The 23,101-nt window shown below is 39.8% G+C and overlaps 2 protein-coding genes and 1 non-coding gene across 6 annotated transcripts; 2 read left to right on the plus strand and 1 right to left on the minus strand.

Annotated features, from left to right (window-relative positions):
* Nucleotides 1–116: 116 nt before the first annotated feature.
* sppl2 (signal peptide peptidase-like 2) lies at nt 117–12,123 on the minus strand. Of its 4 annotated transcripts, XM_058648398.1 has the most exons (16): nt 11,979–12,123; nt 10,637–10,753; nt 9,897–10,079; nt 9,689–9,778; nt 8,822–8,961; nt 7,686–7,828; nt 7,335–7,431; nt 6,954–7,070; nt 6,236–6,317; nt 6,067–6,141; nt 5,918–5,980; nt 5,708–5,807; nt 4,814–4,891; nt 4,211–4,371; nt 3,938–3,978; nt 1,837–1,972 (listed from the first exon to the last, which is right to left on the minus strand). In XM_058648398.1, the coding sequence occupies exons 1-16, from the start codon at nt 12,024–12,026 to the stop codon at nt 1,963–1,965; spliced, it is 1,545 nt and encodes a 514-aa protein (XP_058504381.1). In that variant the 5' UTR covers nt 12,027–12,123; the 3' UTR covers nt 1,837–1,962. The 4 variants fall into 4 exon arrangements, 3 of the variants coding, with proteins under 3 accessions (XP_058504372.1, XP_058504381.1, XP_058504389.1); XM_058648389.1 differs by lacking the exon at nt 3,938–3,978 and having other exon boundaries at nt 117–1,972; XR_009242019.1 differs by lacking the exon at nt 3,938–3,978 and having other exon boundaries at nt 1,892–1,972; nt 4,089–4,371.
* Nucleotides 12,124–12,685: 562 nt separating this feature from the next.
* On the plus strand, nt 12,686–12,757 carry trnae-cuc (transfer RNA glutamic acid (anticodon CUC)). Its single transcript has one exon. It is a non-coding gene; the product is annotated as a tRNA-Glu (tRNA).
* A 1,050-nt stretch (nt 12,758–13,807) lies between these two features.
* dapk3 (death-associated protein kinase 3) lies at nt 13,808–21,500 on the plus strand. The gene is made up of 9 exons (XM_058648495.1): nt 13,808–13,873; nt 15,279–15,370; nt 16,818–17,178; nt 17,700–17,829; nt 17,999–18,047; nt 18,132–18,158; nt 18,252–18,404; nt 18,497–18,542; nt 19,549–21,500. The coding sequence occupies exons 2-9, from the start codon at nt 15,309–15,311 to the stop codon at nt 20,083–20,085; spliced, it is 1,365 nt and encodes a 454-aa protein (XP_058504478.1). The 5' UTR covers nt 13,808–13,873; nt 15,279–15,308; the 3' UTR covers nt 20,086–21,500.
* The last annotated feature ends 1,601 nt before the right edge of the window (nt 21,501–23,101 follow it).

Here is a 23,101-nt window from a genome sequence, read left to right on the forward strand (position 1 = left end):
ACACTGGACCTTAAATAACTTCAAATATCACTCAGGAGCCAAATCTTTATCAATCTCTAATTATCTGACATTCATAGAGATTATCAAAATTGACCAATCAAACAACCCACACAGTCTCAAATACAAGGTTTGTTTGTTTATTATATGTATTCCTCAACTGAGGCATTAAAAACCAATTGGTGTGACAACAAAATATAAACGGTAAACGGGTAATCTCATGTCCTGGGAAAAAAACACTGCTGTTGAATCAGTGACATCCAAACAAGCACACTGACCAAGGTGTACTAACCTTTCTACTCCCTCAGCTCTGAAAAAGAAGAATCCAACATTTGTCTACACCGATGTGAAGAGTGACGTGAGTGTACTGAGACCTTGGTTTTCCATTTTTTTTACATTATCATATACAGACAAAATCCAACTCTGCCAGCGCTCAAATTTACTAAAAAATATTGTGCAAATGCTTCATTTAATTAAAGTAATCTATGAACACTAGTAACACGACGGTACATGTCACTCACTCCTCGGTTAACACACTTAAACTGCAGCACTTCATCGTTTTGAATACAGCACTCAGGTTTGTCATAAAGCCACTGTGAACACACGACACATTCTACCGAACTTCTCCACACGGGGGCGTCGTAAGGCCGACATCCGTTTTTAAAATGACATGAGTAATAACTACAAGAAGTGATGGCATAAAAATCCTGTATTATAGATTATACACTTGCTTTACAATGTCAAGTCAAAAATCATAGCATGCAAAAAGAAAAAAAATATATAAAGATGACAAAAATATCAACACAATTCCAGTTTGAAAAATATATCATCATAACTTTGGCTCAGTCAAACATCCACGATAGCATCACATTGTCATCACTGCTATACTTAATATTCTGACACTGGAGGAGATTATGCTGCGCGTTATGAAACAGATTAGGGAATAAGGACCTTTTTTTTCTAAGTTGCAGTGCGTAACTTTTGTGTGACTTAATTATGCCAGTTTGGTGTGTGTGTATGAACAGATGTTACATTATTTGTATGATGCAAAATCCATCAAGTCACACCATCAGACCTGACGAGAGGGAGCGTTTGTGTGTATGCAGCAGCAGCGCAGGGGTGGATGGAGACAAGTAGTGTTTTATCCCGTCAAAACTGCTTTGAGCAGTAGAATTTCTTTTCTTCTTTTTGACTGTTTGCACGTTCACTAGTGCAGTGTTGCGGTTGCCTTGGTCTGGTCAAAACTGAATCATAAAAATGTTGCTGGTTATTTCTGTAAATGAGTTAAATCACTGCAGTTCTAGTTCTAACTTTATTTGTTTTTAATCCAGTGCATCCAACCTAGTGGCAAAGAGTTGCCAGATTCATTTAAGCTGTGATTTCTCCATTGACCTACAGCTGCTAAATAAATGTAGTGTCGTCCAAAGAAGGATTTGTGCTCCTGAAATGAAGTCGAATAAAATGGGGAACATTAAAGTTGTAAAGAGTACAACACAACTGTACTTATGTAGTAAATGTACTTTCCACCACTGTGCACGTGTCACAACAGAGGTTTTTTTTTATACTCAGTTGTGTTTGCCAGGTTTGTTTAATGCCTCAAATTAGTGTCCAGTCCAACTGCAAAGCAGTAAAACACAGATCTCCTCTGCTCGTCCCTTCACACCAAGTGCAAATTAACGTCCATATTTAAAATGTCCGTTGACTAAGACGAAATGTAAGAAAAAATAAAATAAAAAAATAACCAAAAACTACTAATAAGTGAAAATGAAAAGTGCTGTCAGTTGCACGTGTCGCCGTGTTTCTCAGCTGGTGGCATTCCCTGAGGCGGCCGCTGGCGCAGGTCTTCATCTTCGTCGTCTTCTTCTTCTTCACTCTGAGCGATGGGTTCAGTTTGTGGCTCCGCTTTCATCGACGGCCCTTCCGTCTGTGGCACCGCAGTTTGTGTACAGTTGATCGGTGCGAGCGCTATGGCAGGCTGGGAGGGACAAAATAAAAAAAAAACACAGCACATATGAGACAAAAGGGAACATTTTTAATTTAATTACAACCCACAACCAAAAAAAGTATACAATCATTCCTCTGTCAACTGAATCAAATGAAAGGAGCTTTACACTGATGTCAGTGTAGTTAGCAGTGTAACATTCATGGAAGAATAAACACCTTTAACTAGACAGAAACCACACACACTAACCATTAATAACAAACCAGCCACCATCATTATTGTATTTTGCTAAATAGTCACTAATCTAACACACGCACACAAAACAGGGAGAACGACAGTAACGGTCCAGTGTGCAAGAATTAATGACGTCTACAGGCAAAAGTGCAGATTGTTACAGTGGCCTCCTTAAAGCTATGACTTTGCCTAAAGTACATATATAAAAGACTAAGCTATTTTTTATTTTAGTCATTATACACTTACAACGTAAGTGGTACAAACCAACGTAGCAGCTGATACTTTAATAATCGCCGATAATTATCTGAACTATCGTTTAGAAGCTTTGAAATATGCAACTTAAATCAGCACCACGTTGAGGTTTTGCAAATAAAAGTTCACCGGCGTCACATGAAAACCACAACACAATATGTTTGAATAAGAAATGCCAGAGATATATCGGCAAAAATCCCCTCAAAAAAAACAAAAAAACATTTATTGTATTTTTACATGTTCAATGTTATGTTTGGCCTCGTCCAGGAAACCAGATTATTACATTAACTTTTTACACATTTTATAATAAAAACTAAAATATTAGTAGAGCTGAAACATTTAATCGAATATTAATTAATCGACAACTATTTTGATAATTGGTTTGAAGCTGTATTCATGATTTCAACAAGATTTCCGATTGTTTAAGCTTCTTAAATGTGAGTATTTTCTTAATTTCTTTGCTCTGGATAAAAAAGAATCATTAAAAGTTAATCATTGGTTTGTAGACATAAGACATTTGAGAACATCATCATTTCCTGCAGCTCTACTTATTAGAGCACTAAAGTTATTTATTGATCCAGTTATTTATTGATCCAAAAATGATTGTCTCGTGCAATTGACATGGTTATTTGAAATAAAAAAACGTTATAAATAAAATGTTATACACAAGTGTTAAAAGTGTACAAGTACGTAGAAAGTGATTGACCTAGTGTTTCTATCAGAACCGGGGGGGGGGGTTACTATTTATGATGGGACAGTGAAGGCAACACGCAGGCTACTGCAGCCGTTTAGTGGATGATCCTTTTACTCCACTGTAGCTCTTATTGAGTTACAGTGGAGGTACTATGATAGTTAGATCATGTCAACAGTTATCAGTAAGTTACAGTTCAACAAAAGTTACCTAATGGCCACTTTTCCCATTGTGTTCCAATACTCTACTCGACACATTGTTTTCAGTTACTATAGTACAGAGAGACGAGCAAAGCACTTGTTTTTAGGTATAACTGAATCATTAGAATCAGGTTTTGTTCACAAAATTGCTCCGTACTTTTCCGCCTGAGCAGGTTGTGATTTGGATCACACCAGACTCCTCTGTTAAATGTTGAGATTTAAGACATTTCCTTTGCTAAATGTTGGCGATTAACGCATGTTTTCAGGGATTTGTAAGTCTTTTTAACTGATCTACAGTTCGGCATTGTTCGGTTTGATTCTTTTGTCGGACGTCGCTCGTGACTCTTCCAGTGACGACACTCTGATCGATCGGTGACCGCCAGTCACATGTTGACATCACATTTCAGTCAGTTCAGCTCGCTTGGAACCTCAGGAACCAGAAAAAAGCTCCAGGTACCATCGCTAATGGAAAAGAAAGTAGTCAAGCTAAGTAGTGCTAGAACTGTATAATGGGAAAGCACCACTAGTAGTTTCAGTTTCTGCCAGTAAACCTTGCTCAGTGTTACACACTGGACCTTTTTAATGGTGAAGTGTAAAGTAGTGAGCCCAGAGAAAGAATACCTGAATTGGCATTCACAGACCGCTGGGCCCTCGGCAGCAGACTATTGCACACCCACAGTAAAAACAAGGTTAGGGAGGGAGGGAAGGAGGAGACAGTACAACAGAAACAAGCGGTTGGAACAAATGGAATTATTTAAAGGGGTTACTCAACTTGAAATTCACTTTACTCTGCATGTTAATTAACTAGATTTTTTATATTGGGTTGGTTTGTTGTTTTTGTTTAAGTCTTTTTGTTCTCCAGCAGTAGGGCAGTCATATCAAACTGGTATTCACCACAAATCCACTTCCAGTCCAGAACTGGTGAAACTCCCTGCGCCACAGTGCTACGGCCAGGCTGGTGAGCAGAGTGCAAGGCACCAGGTAGAGCAAGGCCGGCTGACCCATCTGCATCACGGCGAGGGCTACGAAGGTGATCAGCAGGCCGATGCCGTAAGCTGGCAGAGACGAAGACAACAACACAGACGGTCAGTAAGATCTCTCAATATGCTGCTTCTTCACATTTGGACTGGAGTTATTTCTCTGTGCTGCTCGTCAAACATTTGAGACACAGGGAGCTACCAGTGAGTGAAAACCTGCTTTTTATTACACTAAATTTGTTCACTTATTTTGCCTCCTGAAGTAATGAAAAAGAAGATAAGCACAACTTTAAAATAACGAGGATAGTAAATTCTTGGCAGCAATTACCATTCTTGAAATAAGAAATTAGGTGTCAGGATTTTCCACCATCCTTTTCATTGCCATGAAGATTTTGACTGATCCAGAACTTTTCTGAATACATTTTTACTTGAGGTGCATGTTCTTTTTTTCTCAATTACAGCAACATTTAACCAATTCCAAAGCTCTCATGACCCTGCTCTCCCCATCTCACGTACTTACCGATTGTACAGGCCACAAAGTAGATCCTGGAGGATTGTGTTAAAATGTCAAACCTGTGACAGTAAACCACCAGCAGACCTGACAGGAAAAAAGGCAGAGGATCATTCAAGTGCAGTTACTTTAGTAATCATGCAGAGACGTCCATTCACTGTACTGGGGCTGCAACTAATATTTGTTGTGGTCCAAAGAAAAATGTTGATCAGTGTTTGCCAAACCTGGAAAGAATGATGTTCTCATATGTCTTGTTTTGTCCACAAACCAAAATTATTAACTTTTCATTATTTCACTTTCATTTCTTTGTTATATGGAGAAAAGAAACCAGAAAATAATTCATATTTAAGACATTGAACAATAAGAGAGCTTGTTTTTAATTGTTAATTATACAATTAAAGGGCAACTTTAATAGAATGCCTTGAATAGAAATATAGAGTAGAATAAACATTTTGAAAAAATTTGATTTTGGATGTCGTCATATCGTGATAAGGTGTCAGGACCAAATTTTAAAAGCTGTTGCATTGATAATCAACGCATTTATTATCTTGAAAACTTTTGTGAAACACACTATATATTGATTACAAAACACATGGAATCGACAAAATGATATAGATATACACAATGCTTCTTTAATTTAAACCGAAGTATTTGTGTCATCGCAGAATTTGACCACATTTATAGACATAAATATGCTTCATTAAACAATAAAAAGGCAAAGAAATAAAGCAGGTGTTATCTGAAATGAAAGGTACAGACAAGTGTATTTGAAGAGCATAAACAGTAGATATTTAAGAGTGTAATTTACAGTATGTTGACACTCTTCTTTGAGAAGCACAAAGCGCGTGCGTGCGTGCGTGCGTGCGTGCATGCGTGCGTGCGATGATGCATGGAATTAATTACCTGGTACGAGGATATCACCAAAGCCCAGGAGGGAGAAGGGCCGGTCACAGAGAGCCAGTGGAGAGAAGTTTAACCGTGGCACTTTGAGCACCATGGGGAGCTGGAGGAGAACATGAGGTTCACAGATTAGAGGAGGCATTTAGAGCAGTGGGACTCCCAGCGTTTGGTTTCTGTAACTACACTAAAACTCAGTGTGGAATTTGAACTCACCTTTTCATGCGTGGAGGAGTCCGAGGGACCAGCCGCGACCTCCACCATTATACTTTCCCCACTCTGTAAAGAGGAAACATGCAAGCGTGATGTATGGATATAGACGCGTCAATGAGTCTGAGAGGGGGGGGGAAATTACCTTTACGTACCTTTGTAAATAAGGGCGTAATAAATACAAAGAACACGTCATAGACAAAAAGGACTGACAGTAGTAAAGAGCAAGCCTGTGGAGGATGAAGAGAGAAAAAAAATAAGATTTACAACCACCACAGTACAAATGTGTGCCTAGCAGCACCATTAGAATAAGATTATGTCCACCTTAAATGTTGGCAGTCTGACTGTTTTGAGCATGTAGAGACAGAAGGCGATGCCCAGGGCGTCCTGCAGCACCCACGCCCACCTGCAGGACACAACACCACACCATCGTCATCATCCAATATACACGCAACAATGATATAGAACACAGACAGAAAAGATTCCACCTCCTGTCACAGCAGAGGTGGAGTATTTATCTATATATGGTCAGTGATGTTTCTAGCTCAGAGTCACCATCTTTAAAACCTACAATAATGAGTCAAAATAAATCATAACTTAAAAGGTGTCAGGATTTTCACCTCCCTTTTTTTTCACTGCTATGGAGATTTAAAATGACAAAGCACCTTATTAATGAAAGATTCATTCAGAGAAAATGTACAATTGAATGCACAGTGTGTCATTTATGCTGCTAGAATAACAAAAGGACTTATTTTATTTTGGAGAGCTTCGGTGGCAGAATGCAAGGCAACGAGCAGTCGCATTATTTGCATTTGTTATATTTATGAGACACTTTTAAATCTGTACGTTAATGCTTTTTGTCTGTCATGTCTCCAAACTCCAAACTTTTTATTGTATTCTTGTTATCACAGGGACAGAAGAAACACGACCGCTATGGAGCCTTGACATAGTTCCACTGTGGACATAGCAAGATACAAGCAGCTGGGATTTCTCCAGACATGTGACTAAACATATGCATTTGCAGAGGATGGATTCGACTTACTGGTCTTCATTGCGAAACACCATCCAAGTGACGCTGATGCTGATGCACAGAGCCGACAGCAGCAACGTGCAGACCTGTGGCCGCTTGTGTAAGTACGGCAGGTTGTTCTCTGGGATCCTGTGCACACAAAAAACAACTTTTACAACCAGAATATAGTTTTGTTTCATTTCCTCGGGCTACCATTATGCAGCAGTTGCACTATATACCCTCAAATATACAAGGCACAGTGTCAAAATTAGATTGATCCTTTAGATGCTCAGTCCATAACATGTCAGAAAATGTTGGTGTTTCCCAAACTTCAAAATATTTTTAATGATTTCTTTGTTATATGGAGCAAAGAAACCAAAAATATGAAACAATCCTGATGTGAACAAGTCTCACCTGCACTTGCAGAACGGTATTCTCCTGACAAAAGGCCACAGACAGCTGTAGAGGCCGACAGACGAGGCCACGCAGAAGATTGCAATCACCCAAATGGCTGAAGAGCGAGGGAAAACAATGGAGGGAGATTAAAGATTAATCTTTACAATAAAATATTTCAATTGAAACACTAGCGTGCTCTTACTTTGAAATGGTTACAGGTATAGACATGAAACTGTGGTCATAGATCATTTTCACTGTCTATTTTGCTCTAAAACAAAAACAGCAAAATGTCACACATCCCGTGTGACCCGACCTAATTCTGCGTGTAATAATGTTACAACAATGGCATGTTGTGTGTCTGTGTTGTACCTAGGTGGTCGTAGAAAAAGTAGAGGAGCACCAGCATGCTGCAGCACATGACCACAAACACACAGATCATGATAGGGGTGACGTCGACCGTCTCCTCATCCTGCTTCTCTGCGCCGTCGTCCCGCTTGTGCTTCATGTAGCGTCTGCGGGAGGATTAAATAGTGTTAAGTCCGTGTTTTGGAGCATGTTCATCTTCCACTGATCAGCGCTCCCATAAAGATTCTGTTACCCTCATAAAGGAAGTAAGGGGGAGGCAGTTTGTCACTTTCTTTAGGAGTTCAAAACACAACATGTTTTTGCCCGTGGTCCTGTGTGTCACACCTGACTGTGTCCCCAGATTCAGCCTGACATAACCCAGTGAGTCACTGACAAACACTGTGCTTTAAGGAGTGGCACGGTTCATGGCCGACTGCTCGGTCCAGAACGCATGCAAACACATTGTTGGAAGAGTAAACACTTGAGAAATCATGCATTTGTTGTACTTTGTAGAAAACTTTGACTGATTGTTTACGTTTAGCACTCATGACGAAACACAGAGTATTCTAATTGGTTTATGTTGAAGAAAATATGGGCTAAAAGCAAAACCGCCGTCACAATGATCAAAAACCAACTTAGATGTTAGACAAACACAATTTTCCCTCCATGCGAAAACAATTTAAATTTCAATTTCCTTATACTTTCCTTGTATTTTGACCTAACATTGGTTTATTTCAAATCCTTCCTAATCTGCCAAGGAGGTTGTGTTTTCATTAGCGTGGTTAAAAATAGCTATCAGAATAATAGTAGTAGAAATATCTATAAGCAGGTAAAGTTCTACACAGATCCAGAAAGTTGTTTGTAAAAAATGTTCAGATGCCTCTACATAAAAGGCACGTGAAGTGTTGAAGCCTTTGAGGTCTCTTGTTTTTAAATGTTTCATTCAGCACCTTTAAGCTAATTTTGTGTAAGAGTTTTACTTTTTATAACAGAGCATGAGCTATATTTGGGTTGGATCCAAAATGAAACACTAGAAAAAAGCTTCTACATTTTGTTATGAAAGTAAGTAAAGCATAGGGCACAGTCATTTGTGGACAAATACAAATAAACACTCGAAAAGAACCAACAGTGAACTCTGTCCCAAAGTCGTGTCCACTTACTTCTTGGTGTCTCTGCTGCCTGCCCAGTAGCCTCCAACTGCAACTGTTCCCACAGCCATCAAGAAGATGATGACCATATTGTAATCCAGCACGGGTTCATTGGGTGCATACATGGCAACAAGTCTCCCTTTACCAAAAGTCTGCAAGAGTTAGAACAGAGAACAGAGTTATGTTAGGGTTTGTTGTACTGTCCTGGAGTTGTATGACCATTGCTCTTTCATTCTAAATAATTGTTTCCCCAAGTTGAATTAACAAAAATGAATTAAAAACTTGTTAAGCGAACAAATTCCCTGATCATATTCCTGACATAATTCATGTACACGGCAGAACTGCAATTTGAGAGGTCACAGCATCCTTAAATATTGACCAGAAAGTCCAATCACTTCATTCATGAGCAGACAAATTGAGAACATAATTCTGTGGAGAGCAGAGGTGGAAACATTGATATACACAACCATTAAACAAGAATTATTTACCTTTTATCTAATTATCTAATTTTGTTTTGTTGTCTGCTGCACGATAAACCGTTCTTGTGTGTCCACCCCTTCTGTCAGACTGTGAAATATCCACACTTGCTGCATTTGGTGCAAGTTGTTGTTGATATTATTCTGCTTCTATGTTTTTTCTTTCTTGTCAAACTGCTGAACAACCCGGGTTTTTCTGAGCATGTTTTCAGTCACACTCCAACCTGTTTGTCTCGCTTTAATCTCGCAATGTTGCTGTTGCCCCTGAATGTCTTGACCATAAACTAATGGCACAGGATCTTAACACAGCTATACTGCTGATGAACCTAATCAGCATTGTGTGAACTCTTCAACACTGCTGAGTTATCAGGAAAAGAGAAACCGATACAAGATGACCCCTTACCTTCCCTATGTCCAGCATATCAGAGTAGCTGAGCAACGCTACGGGAATGTCAATCTCCTCATACTGAGACTTGTTTCCTGCTGGTGGTGTCTGGAGTTTGAAAAAGAAAGAAAGAAAATATATAGTTTTGTTTCTGGGCAGCTAAAGTCAACATAACGATGCACAAATGAGCACAAGCAACAGCTTTGAACTGTTATTTATAGATTACCAGTCTGTCCTTGCTGACGATGAGTAGGCCCTTGGCGCCGTTAATCTGGGCCAGGCGAACCTTTTCGTAAAAAGTGCAGTTGCCGCGCATCACCATGGGGATGTGATTTGGGAAGCCGCCCTCTGGGACCTCAGAGGCCGAGCACAGGACTGATGTTGTCAGGTCATAGATCTGCAGGCGTGACTACGAGACAAGACGGTGTTAAACAAAGCTGGGGGGATCTCTGTTATGGTTCAACTCTTCATATAAATACATGAATGTTTATTTCCTAATAGACACTAGACCTAATTAGCTGGATCATCCCTGTCATGCTATCCGACTCTTTGTAATCATTATCTCCGTTGAAGGCTGTTAGAGGGGGGTGATTTTTCCTTATGACAAAGTGATATATAAAAATAACTGGAATGACTTTGACACAGTATTCCCTCCGGCTATAACTCATTATATTGACATCACTCAAAAACAGGCACTACAAGCATTGGTACGCTCCATATTAGTGCATACGTCCACTGTCCTAGACTGTGAAGTAGTTTAAAAAAACACGTCTGATTATGAAGTTAACTTGAGTGGTTTTCACACAGCTGAACATGTAAACACAACTCTGGAGATTCTCCTGCCAGCTCTCAGTAATCTCTCTTGTGAGGTCATGTGAAAACACAGCAAGAGAGATCCTGAGGGTTTCCTGCGGTCATGAAAGTGTTTCACCCCCAATGTATTGTCTCATTCATAAAAGCACTTACTGCCTTGTTGAGGTCCTGAGGTAGACGTGCCCACTGAGAGTTGAAGAATATGCAGTAATCCTTCCCTTTGCTGTTCACCTTATCACTGAAATGGGCCATACCATACTCTGCCACCACCTGTCAACATGTCAACAGTGTTAACATCAGTGCATTTTTTTTTTCCACTTTGACCTGTCTTGATCAGTCATTGACAGGCTGTGCTGTTGCCATTTCACCTTTCACCCCTAACCCTCTGAAAAACCCAGTTAGCTTCAGAAAACATGGTGGACCTCCTAGACTTTTCAGACTGGACAACACTTAACTCTGGTCTTAAATTACCCTTTAAACATGTTATTTCTGGATCTACAAATCACATCTTCTTGGACGCAGAAGCTTTGGTTTTAGTCAGCAATGTGTGATGACGCTTTAGTTTTGTACAGAATGACTTGTTCTCAACATAAATGTCTTACATGGCTTTTTTTTCTTTCTTTTTTTAATTGTGTAAGGATGAGGATAATCGAGTATTGGGATCAGTTTGATATAAGTCAAAATCACTGATTTGTATACAGAAAACTAAATATCACATGAATGACTCACATAATTAATGTTAATTAAAAAGCAGTAACAGGGTTTAATATCAGTCATGCTGTGAGCTGCACATTTCTTTTTCATGGAAGAAGAATATTGGACACATGGTAGAAGCATTATGTTTGTGAAATGGTTGATTAAGAAGTGGTTTCATCAGCACGAATGAATTGTGTCATAGATCCACAGTAAGCCATATTCATAGTGAGTGTAAATATCACACGAGTGTTTGTCTGTATAAGTTGTTCATGGTGTCAAATTATGTTTTATCTATTTATCTATCTATCACCTAATGTAAGGCCTTTAAAACAGTAACAGGCATCTTAAGGACTTTGGGGGTCTATTACGCCACATGAAAACAAAACAGAAAGCTACACATAGAGGATAAACTTTAAATAAAGACACGATAATGTTCAGACAAATATTCTCCCTCGCGTCGTCAATCGTTTCCTGGCTGTAGTCTAATGTGATTTGTTTGTTTGCTAACACTTGTGCCTGTTGTCTGGTATAAACACGGTACAGTCGGTTATAAACGCTGCGGTTCCTCGTTGACGTGGTAAATCAGCGATAACGCCTCATATTTCATGTGAGGGTGAGTGATGGTGATGGTGAGTGTGTGTTTCCACTGGGGCCCACGGACGGTCATCTCCGCAGGCTAGCACTCATAGCATCCGTGCTACTACTCCCCCGGAACGCGGTTGAAAACAATAACCCACATTCAACCACGCGCCGCTTTACGACATAGACACACGGGTAAGCCGTTTCCGGTCGCTCTCACCTTCTGGACAAAAAGGACGGCCCACAACAGTGTTTCGCGGAGCCTCATGATGCCAAATGGCTCGTTGTTGTTTCCCCCATCAACCACCGACGAAACGGCCCTGGTCCAGTCCACTTACTAACCCCCACCAGCTGATCACACAAGACACGCCCGCCTTTGAGAATTCAGGTGTTTGATTGGCTGTCATCATGTCTAGGGTATAAGCACGTCTCTGATTCGCTGAAGTCAAAGCCACTCATAACAACAGAACTGCCCAATGCTAGATCGTTTAATACGATATATTTAATAACGTCAACTTCAAAAAACTTTAAAGTAAATTATTATTATTGTTATTTTTTAATTGCATGATTATTCAAATATAAAATGTATCAAACTATTACAGATAAATATAAAAGCAAATGGTAAATGTAAAAGAAGATATTAAAAAAATAATAGGAAATACAATGTAATTCATGCTAGGCAACAACAAACAAGAAGCTCATTCTTAGCCAGAGAATGAGCTCCAATGTCATGAACGCAGTCATTCACAGGGTGGTTGGTTATTTACAGCACGCTCATTCCCTGCAACCACGTAAAGTAAAAACCGCTGCAGCTCGGCTTTCATTACATGGGAGTCTATTTTCACTATAATTACAATCTGCTGGAGAGCTTCTGTCTTATGCAACGGATTGCGGATTTGAAGTGATGAAATTGTTACTATGGTAGATTCCCTGGTGGTCTAGTGGTTAGGATTCGGCGCTCTCACCGCCGCGGCCCGGGTTCGATTCCCGGTCAGGGAACACGCGTTTTTCGCAATTGGCTTCGCATTATTCCTGTTTGTTCTGTTCCGACTACAACTTAAAGATTGTGGGTTTTTTCCATTGGCCACTTGTTTTCACACCTTTAGAATATTTTGCAAGAGGGTAAAAAATATTTTCTATGATTATCTAGTAAATTATTCAAGCTCAGGGTTGACGGTGAACTACTTGCCTCGTGCGGTGTTGCCTTCACAGTTGTTCATTTTATCCCCTGTGAAAATGATTTGCACACATCAGTGAATGCTTCACAGCTTTCAAAACACACGTGTATGTGTGTTGCTGAGGAAAAGACGGTGGAGATGGTCAAGAGGCTGTCACCCATAGCAACCACCGGTGCTGTTTTTGTTGTTGTCGATGTGCAGATTTTCAGACACAGACAGTGTGTAATCTTTGCTGCTGCATGCTCAATCCTGTTATTTATTGACATCCTGCGGGCAGCGGGATGATTCACTCGGCGTGATGACGTCATTCCATATGTTCGCCCGGCTGCTGCACGTTTACCTGCAGAAAGCAACATGCATCAACACCGGAACTTAGACCAATTGTCCTTTCACAACACAAACCCTGTCGTAGTGTGCGCTTATATGTAAAGAAATCACAAGTGCTTCCGACTCTACAAGTACAATCACCCGCCACTTTATTAGGTACCTGTTGCAGCGGATCATCTGCCCTACAGATGCTGGTGCCAGACAGGCTGGTGTGAGTTTTTCAGGAAATACTGATATTCTGATATTTTTTATACAAAATGTTCTGAATGGAAAAAGAAATGGGAAAACCAGTGATTACACTCCCATGCTTATGTGTAAATGTTTTAATCTCATCCAATAAACCCTCTTAGTTAATTCCTATCTTAATGTACTTCCTTCTTGAACACGTGTAAGATAAAAAATAAAATCTACTCACCACTGCTTTGGTTGTAAAGGTGAGAAATGTGTCAAAAATAGACAAACATATATCAATAGCCAGTAAATTGTCAAATTCTGAGAGGCTTTTATTTTGAAGATAGACCGGATGTTCAGTGTTTTGTTGTGGCTACTTGACAGTGCCGAGTGTTCGTATACTCCACAGAGGAATGCGGCTCTCGTAGACAACTGTACGGTAAGTGCAGCGTTGACTCTTAGTTTTATATTGTTAAATGTGTGTCTATTTTGTTGACAGTATTTCATCGCTGTCAACTGTATGTTGTCCTAAAAGTATCTTTAAACAGCGGGGGCTGCTTGTTGTGCCGTGCGCTTGGTGGTTAACGTAGCTAGGCTAACGTTAGCCGTCGTCCGTTGCTGGTGAATTCCCTTAATTTATTGAATTATTCCTCTTTGAAAAAAAAAACTTGTGTTTCGTTAATGCTTGTGCACCAGGTCGCCTCTGTATCTGTGGCTTAAAAGAAACCTTTATGCTGCCTGTGCTCTTGAAAATCGCCTGTGAAAATGTCCTCTCTCACAAGAGGAAGAGTCGCCTCTACATCTTTTACAGCACTCACCAGTGTGTTATCAGCTAGATTTAAGAAACAAGTTAGTTTTAATTATATATATATATTGTAGATTACAGTTACAGTTAAACAAGGTGTAAATTCTCGAGGATGCAGTTTAAAACCCTCGTCCCTTTAACCGAATCAGGGATACATGGTCCGGGCAGGAGGTGATGTCAGTAGGACTGGTATGCAGCAGATGTCTGACGTCAGCCAGAGTCTCAGAAAAATTCCAGCTGTGTACACTAAGGCCAAATAAGGAGGAAAGAAACCCAGGTAACAACAAGAGGTGAAGTGTAGATTCAGACCAAAATAAGGAGCAAAGAAACCCAGGTATCAACAAGAGGTGAAGTGTAGATTCAGACCAAAATAAGGAGCAAAGAAACCCAGGTATCAACAAGAGGTGAAGTGTAGATTCAGACCTAACAAAAGGAGCAAAGAAACCCAGGTAATAACAAGAGGTAAAGTTTAGATTCAGACCACCATAAGGAGGAAATAAACTCATTTAATAACAAGAGGTAAAGTAGACTAAGTCTAGGGTCTAAAGTCTGTGTCACAGTGCCGCACTAAAAAACAAGTTTGATATAGTCAATTTTAAATCAGTCCATCCTCGGTTTATAAGGTGAGGCTAGGTAAAGTCAGGTTTAAGTAATCTAGGTGCATGGCATGCATGTTCAAAGTGTACTTAATCAACATGAGGTACAATTATTATAGAAGAAGCATGATGCACATTTTTACAACAGCAACTAATGGAGGTTTATGAAATTTCAATGTGGGCAGATAGGACACCAGGATTAATTAAGATCAGTGTGGAGTAGACTAGCTGCATAGAATAAATCACCATAACAATTTAGAGAGTCCAGGCCTGTTTAACCCAGGATAACTGGAAAATCCTGCCTTAATACATGTTTGTCTTTTGTGAAACAACCCTCAGGTCTAGGTACATGATGTTTTTTTGGTCACTGTATTGTCTGTTTAGTATTTCCACTCCACTTTCTGCCAGTTTCTGTGTTTACAGCCGTTTCTCTTTCACTGCAGTGAATCTAGAGGCATCATTCCCATCACATCATGGCCGGATTCAGACAGGAGGATGTCGAGTTGTATTATGAGATGGGAGAGGAGCTTGGCAGGTATGTTTAGAAGATTTACTTCTGCTTCTAAGACAGTGACAGGCGTAGTGAAATTACATGTTACAGAAGTTGCCAATACGATTTTGGAGTAAGTAAAGAGGCAACACTTGGTCTTTATGTAAGCACAGTCCAGCTGCATGAAACATGTGCAAAGACAAATGAGCAAAGAACAGAAGAGGGTGTGATGTGTTTTTTCAGGATGACACGATTGCCCAAAAAAGGAAATCAGAATGTAATGCAACATTATGAACGCCAATTGCTGTCCAAGAACAATAAAAACAGGACATTTATGTAACTGCACTGATAAGTTATTGACCTTCAAGAGTCCGTCTTTGTTATGAGAGAGATACTCCCTCTCCTCTGTGTAGATGTTTATGTTCAATCAAGATGTGCATAGCCCAGAAAGTACAGGTTTAGAGAGGCCACTGTGTAATTGTCATCATGTTAAGTGCAGGGCAAGCACAGTACAAGGAGTACATGGATTACCATGAAGTAGTCACCATGACTCCTAATGCACCTTGATGGCAGGTGTGAGGAGCTGTATTCAAGTGTGTCAGAGACATGTTCAGTATCTATTTAGTTATCAAATCTGAGTGGTTCTTACGCAACATTGTACCTGCGCTACTTTATTCTGCAGTGATGCAGCAAAATCATGACATCACTGCTTCTCACCTTTGCTGTGGTGTAGTGTCTCTGTAGGAGAGGGCAACGTGTGTGTGTGTGTCAACTCTTAAGGACCTTCTCTGGCATAAACACTGACCTTGTCAGGACCAGTAAGTCCTTATAGAGACCAAATCTTGGTCCTCGTGAGGAAGAACCTCATTTCTGATTGACTGGTAACGTTTAGGGCTGATATTGTGCTTGGGTTAGTGTTAGTGTTAGTGTTAGGCATTAACTGTCCATGGTTAAGGTTAGGGATGACACCAGATTAATGGATCTCAATGCAGTGTTCCAAGAAGAATGGCTGTGCAAACGTGTGTGTGTGTGTGAGTCTGTGTTAACTCCTATTTTCTCAAATTCATTGTTTAGCCCTGTGTTACCCAGAGTTCAGAGCCACTATGTCCTTATCGCTTAGTCATTTATCAGTTTCTGCTTTAGGGCTTAAAGTTTCTGTAATCCCTTGTTTGTGACATTTTTCAAGTTACATTTTTCAGAATTTTTATCGTATATTAGAATTAAATTTTGGAAGAGTTGACTTTGTGAAATATTGTCACTTTAGAGGCCAACTTCTTTCAGTTGTCTCTGAAGAAAGTTATATTTATAATATTTGATTACTGTTGTAAGTTAACTGATGAATAGGTTTTATATCATATCATGGACCTTCAGTCTTGGATCATTAGATCATAGATTTCATTATTGAATTCTCCGCTTGACCAAGTCCTTTGGTCCATTACAGTTTCCTGTCTTTACGTTTCACGTCTTTCTTTCTTACGCTGTTTTCCCGCAGTGGACAGTTTGCCATTGTCCGCAAGTGTAAGGAGAAGAGCACAGGCATCGAGTACGCCGGCAAGTTCATAAAGAAGCGGCGGCTGTCGTCCAGCCGACGCGGTGTGAGTCGCGAAGAGATCGAGCGCGAGGTCAACATCCTGCGAGAGATTCAGCACAGCAACATCATCACGCTGCACGACATCTTTGAAAACAAGACCGACGTGATCCTGATCCTGGAGCTGGTGTCTGGAGGAGAACTGTTTGACTTCCTGGCTGAGAAGGAATCCCTCACGGAGGAGGAAGCTACTCAGTTCCTCAAGCAGATCCTGGACGGCGTTCACTATCTTCACTCCAAACACATCGCCCACTTTGACCTCAAGGTCAGTGAGCATGGTTAAAACCGTTTATGGGGAGGGGGGATTTTGAGAAGCAGGGCCAACATTCGTGAATGACATGCTGATGAGAAGTTTAAGTGTTAGGAAATGTTTAGGCTGTAGCTTTTCAAGTATGTAGCACTTCTGTGTTGAGAGGGATTTTCCATCGATGCCACAGGACTGCAGCTTCTATTACAGCCTTTGGTAAAGCCGTAACAATGAGTCTATCAATCATTCTGTTTTTATCGTCAATTTTTAATTTATCTTCTTTTCAAGCAAACAGTAGCTGGGTTTATTTTTTCAGTTGTATCTTTCCAATGAACACACCTTGGGTTTTGAGGAGATGGGGATTTCACCAACGTTTAAGGCTACGACAACCAAACAGTTTTCATTTTAAAAGTAGTCATTCACTTAAACAAACCATACTATTAGGTGGTATATTCCATTGATGATAAACCTCCTAAATGAGCATTTAAATAATAGGTCTGTAAAAAGTCTTCTTTCTCTCACTGTTTGAATGTTTCCAGCCTGAGAACATCATGCTGCTGGACAAGAACGTGCCAAACCCCAGGATCAAACTGATTGACTTTGGGATCGCTCATCAGATTAAAGCGGGAAATGAGTTCAAGAACATCTTTGGAACACCAGAGTTTGTCGGTGAGGTTCTGGGTCTCAGCTCTCGTGTATTTACTTTGCAAGTCAAATGTTTGAAAGTAATGTTAGCTTGTGCCTACGCTGGCCTGGTGGTGGGGGAAGTGGGTGAAGTGTGTTTCAAAATCTCGACATCTGGTTTAAATTGAAGCATTCATTCCTATGTGCTTCACAGCGCCAGAAATAGTCAACTACGAGCCACTTGGACTGGAGGCAGATATGTGGTAAGATGTCTACATGCTTCTTTTTTTTTTTTAATGAAGCTGTATACTGATATACGTGACAGGATCTTCTTTTCTCCACTGCAGGAGCATCGGAGTCATCACGTACATTTTGTGAGTTTTGTTTTTGAAATCGTCTGTAAAGAAACACAAATCTCTCACACTCGTCCATATAAAGATCTAACGCTGAGTCCTTGTCCGTGTCAGGTTGAGCGGCGCGTCTCCATTTCTGGGCGAGACCAAACAGGAGACCCTGACTAACATCTCGGGCGTCAACTACGACTTTGATGAGGAGTATTTTAGCAACACCAGTGAGCTGGCCAAAGACTTCATACGCCGTCTGTTGGTCAAGGATCCAAAGTAAGAAGAACTTTGCAACTGAAAGCAACGAGAAAAGGAGAGAAACACGTCAAAATCTGAACACTTTCATTTTGTTTTCCTTTTTTTTTCAGGAAGAGAATGACAATCGATGACAGTCTTGAGCATCCCTGGATTAAGGTGTGTGAATTATTTGGGGTTTTTAATATGTTATTTTTTTTGAAGTTCAACATTCAACAGTCATGTTTTACTGTAATAAAAAATATTTCTGAGACACATTTAATCTCCTGAACCTGCCGAGTCTAGATTGTGATAATTTATTAAAATATATTTATTCAGCTTCACATTTTTGAACAAAAACACAGCACAGGCTTCACATGACGTGACTCTAAGAAGACTATGGTTTCATTTGCTTTTGTTTCTATTAATTAAGCACTTTATAAACTTGTAAATAATAAGTGTATCAGTATTATGTCTTTATCAGTAGAGTTTGGATTTACTTTACTGTTTAAATTTCCACCATTGCTAAGTAGACCTAGTAGTTTGATGACATTTGATGAGAACAGCGTGAGCTTCAGTTCACTTCCTGGTTGAGTGACTGATCCTCTCAAACCTTTTCCATCAACACACTAACCAATCAACTCGGCCTCCCTCCCTCCCTCCCTCCATCTCTCTCTCTCTCTCTCTGTTTGTTACTGAAGAACATGATCATATTAGATAAAACTAGCATATTACTGGCTTCATCTGTCGCGTGCATCTGAAACTCATTTCCTGTACCCCTTTCAAAGTAAAAGCACTGTAGTTGTTCTGTTCCCTGTTTCCATTCATTGTTTTCAGTAAGGTCTTTTTTTAATATTTATAGGATTTTCACACGGAAGAGTGCTGGCATGTTATTGAGTAGCATAGGAGCATTTAGTCCATTAAAGCATTTATATTTGTGGCATTTTTCAAAGGCAAATACCCTGTAAAATATAGCAGCAGCTCCTCAAAGCAAAAGCAAATATATTTAAATACAGAAAATATATATTTATGGTTATTTAGAATCTGTTAATTTTCCAATACATAGTTTCCCCACTCAGCAGCAGTGCTGTAAAGCTATTGCCAACGAAGTGCAACTGTTAACTGTGAGAAAAACAACCATTAAATCGCTATACTTATTTCATACTTGTATTTTTTCCCTCTCCAGGTGATCAAGAGGCGAAACGTGCGTCCAGAGGAGAGGGACCACAAGCCTGAGCGGCGTCGCCTGAAGACCACTCGTCTGAAGGAGTACACCATCAAGTCTCACTCCAGCATGCCGCCTAATAACACCTATGTCAACTTCGAGCGCTTTTCCCAGGTGCTGGAGGAGATTGCGTCCGCAGAGGAAGGCCTGAAGGAGCTGGAGCGCAACCAGCGCTCATGCCAAGAGGACGTGGCGGCGCTGCTGTCCATCTATGAGGAGAAGGAGAGTTGGTATAAGGAGGAGAGCCAGAGCATCTCCAGCGACCTGAGCCACATCCGCCACGAGCTGCAGCGCTCTCAGGTGCAGCACAAGAAGTATCAGGAGGACGCCCGCATCACCATGCAGGCCACCAACATCCTCAAGCGCAAGTTTGGCCGCCTGGAAAAGCGCTACGAGGTTCTGGCTGAGCAGGTGGCGTCTGAGGTCCGCTGGGTGGAGGAGCTGGTGAAATCCATATCTGCAGAGAAGGACAGACTGAGCTCTGGCAGCATGCCATGAGCAGGGCGGATGTCCAACAGTGACATTTTTACTCTCAAGTATCCTCCTGCCCTTCTTCTCTGCACGTGTGCCGCACAGCAGAGTTTGAGTGGGTGAGTCCTTGTCATCATAAGCTATGCTGCTGCTTCCCTCCAGGAAAGGTGTTCCAATCTTTTTATGTCATGCTCGAGAAAACCAGCAAGAAGCAGAGAGGCCATATACTCGACCCAGTCACCTCAAAGAGGCTCATTCCTGTGTTTTTATCCATTAATTTATAATTTTAGAGATTTTTTATGTACTGTAATTCAGCTGCAGATGGAGCAGACTTTTGTTTCTTTTTTTGTTTACTCTTTTTAGCAACTATAATTACATCTAGATTTCCTTGAGGCTTTCAAAGTCATAGATAGACGGTTAGCAGATCATGTGAGAAAGCGTGACAAACAGCTGATAGTGGTCCCGTTTTCACACAAATCATTGGTATTTGTTTTTCTGGTGCTTAAATTTCAGCTGATATTGTATTTCTTTTACATGCTTGGGCAGGTTTTTGACCATAAAGGATGCAAAAAAAAACCTGAATACTCTTGAGCATAGAAAATGAAAGGCCATGCTTTCATTCACAGGTCCATCATTTCAAAATATCTTTTTAAGTTTACTGGAACGGTATCATGTAATTTGGTAGTACTTGAGAAAAATACTGCTCTGGTTTAATATCTGTTAAATATTTATTAAATAACTTTTAACAAACGTCTGTTGGAGTCAAACTACTGTGAACTGAGGACTTCACACCAGGCTGATTAAGCTCCACACACCTCTTTCTGTTTCAATTGCAGCAGCAGCTTTTGTACTCGTAAACTGAGATGGCTGTTTGCTGATGGCCAAAGGTTACACTCTGTAGCCTTAACTATTCAATCAATATTTGCAACTTAATCCCTGTTCTTTTTTTTTTTTTTTTTAATAAATGGATATGAACTGAAAGTCAGACTTTATGGAGCTGTAAATGAAAGCATCGCCAGATGTGAGAATGTATGGAGTCATCAGTGCCTCTCATCTGTGACAGAGGTCACGTCATATCTATCACATTGATATCGCTCGACGTCTTAAAAAACCCGCAAAACCACTCTTTGCACAGTAGCCTTGTAAACCAAATAGTGTTGCATGGGAAGGAAAAGCTGTTTAAAAACTGTATCTCTCTCTGTGCTCATTCAGACATCCCTGCGCACTTGGAACATTCCAGCTCTAAGTTTGACATTCAGGCAACACATTCCCCACATGTACTGTATAGCATAGAACCTACATATATGATATAGCCAATAGTATTTTTCAATAGAGAAATGTACCCCTTTGCACTTAAAAGAATTTTAGCAGCGTCCAAAAAAGAAATAGTAATCTGTTTGAGCTGTAAAATGAACCGAAATAAACAAAGTTATAACTATAACTGAGTCACACTTGTGTTGTTTTTGTGTGGATTAACACATTTTTTTATTTTTTTATTTATGTTTGACAAATAAGGACGATATGTATTTATAAAAAGTATCACATCCACATTTGTCTAATTGGCTAAAATGTGTCCTTGTACTGTGTATGGTGCAACATTGAAATTACCCTAGTAACAGTAACAGAAAGGCCCTCTGGTGGTGAAGTAAGAAAATATCAAAGAATATTTTAAAAGGAGCCTTGAGCATGCCTTTCACATCTGTGTGTGTGTGTGTGTATTTAATGTCAACACAGCTGCAGTGTTGGCAAAAATAGATAATATATAAATGTACACATCTTTCACAACCATGGTTCCCATGGATCTGAAAATGATAGGTTTTCCTAAAAGGTTTATTAACACATGGGAAGTAGGATTTTATTTTTCTCATTTAATTGAAAAAAATAATGTAGCATTTTTTTCCCGTTTTATTTTAATAATTAATTTGTTTTAATGAATTGAATACCTTTCACTGTAACATCACAAAGATCAGGACCGTGTCATGATTTTGAATCTGTGTCATCGTTCATTCTCTCCATATTCAAATTGGATTATTTCATTATTTTACAATATACTGTTACTCATTTTATTTTGTTTTATAATCCCAATCGAGAAAAAAAGGGTGGTTTTTCTTACTTTTTCTATAATTTTGTGCTCGAATTAAATGTAGCAAATGAAAAAGAGATGGAAAGATTGAAAGAATGAATGTTTTTAGGTTTGGTATCTTTTCCTTTGTTTCCTGTTGTCCTGTCTCTCTGTGTGGGTGTGGTCTTTCTCTGTGTGGGTGTGGTCTCTCCCTCAGTCTCTTCTGCTCACCTGTCCCACATTAGTCTCGTTAGTCCTCCCTGTTCCTGTGGTCTCTCCGCAGCCAATCAGCTTCTTCACGTTTAATCACTCATTCTCCTCACCTGTTGTCCTCCTCCCCTGCTCCACACCTGCGTCTCATCCCTCGTTAGTCTCCCTGCTTTTATTTAAGGTAAGTCTTCATTTTGTTCTACTACTCCACTACTCTACCGACAAATTATTTTTATGGTTCATACTTTTCCATTTCACTGGACCCACAAAAAATAATATTTTATGTTGAAAATAAACATAATCAATGATGATGATTTTAAATGAGTCTTAAATCCATGTAGAAACCAAGTACTAAATAAAACCACACTAACCAAATAACACACTGATGGAAATAGAGCTGAAACAATTACTTGATTATTAATCGATGCTTCTTAAATCTGAATATTACAAAAATCATTACAACTTGAATCATTTTGGTTTGTGGACAAAACAAGTCAATTAAGAACATTGTCATTTTGAGGTTTTAAAACATTTTTTCAACATGTTCTTGCCCTAACAAGCACTTGAGAGAATAATCGATTATGAAATGAATCGTTAGCTGCAGCCCTAGATGGAAATTACATTACATTACATGTCATTTAGCAGACGCTTTTATCCAAAGTGACTTACAAGGGAATTGAGTACACTCTGCAAGGGGTGGAGTTGAACTTGCGACCATGAAGTCTTTTGCACGCAGGGTACCGGTCTTAACCACTGAGCCACTCTGCCCTA

Source organism: Solea solea, chromosome 1 (genome assembly GCF_958295425.1).
Source record: "Solea solea chromosome 1, fSolSol10.1, whole genome shotgun sequence".
NCBI classification, from domain to species: Eukaryota; Metazoa; Chordata; class Actinopteri; order Pleuronectiformes; family Soleidae; genus Solea; species Solea solea.

Coding starts and splice junctions, on each gene's coding strand:
- sppl2 (XM_058648389.1), bottom strand. CDS start 12,026: ATGAGGCTCCGCGAAACACTGTTGTGGGCCGTCCTTTTTGTCCAGAAG. Junction 7,829..8,821: donor GGCAGCAGAGACACCAAGAA/GTAAGTGGACAC, acceptor ATCCTCCCGCAG/ACGCTACATGAAGCACAAGC. Junction 7,071..7,334: donor ATACCGTTCTGCAAGTGCAG/GTGAGACTTGTT, acceptor TTGTGTGCACAG/GATCCCAGAGAACAACCTGC.
- dapk3 (XM_058648495.1), top strand. CDS start 15,309: ATGGCCGGATTCAGACAGGAGGATGTCGAGTTGTATTATGAGATGGGA. Junction 17,179..17,699: donor TCGCCCACTTTGACCTCAAG/GTCAGTGAGCAT, acceptor GAATGTTTCCAG/CCTGAGAACATCATGCTGCT. Junction 18,405..18,496: donor CTGTTGGTCAAGGATCCAAA/GTAAGAAGAACT, acceptor TTTTTTTTTCAG/GAAGAGAATGACAATCGATG.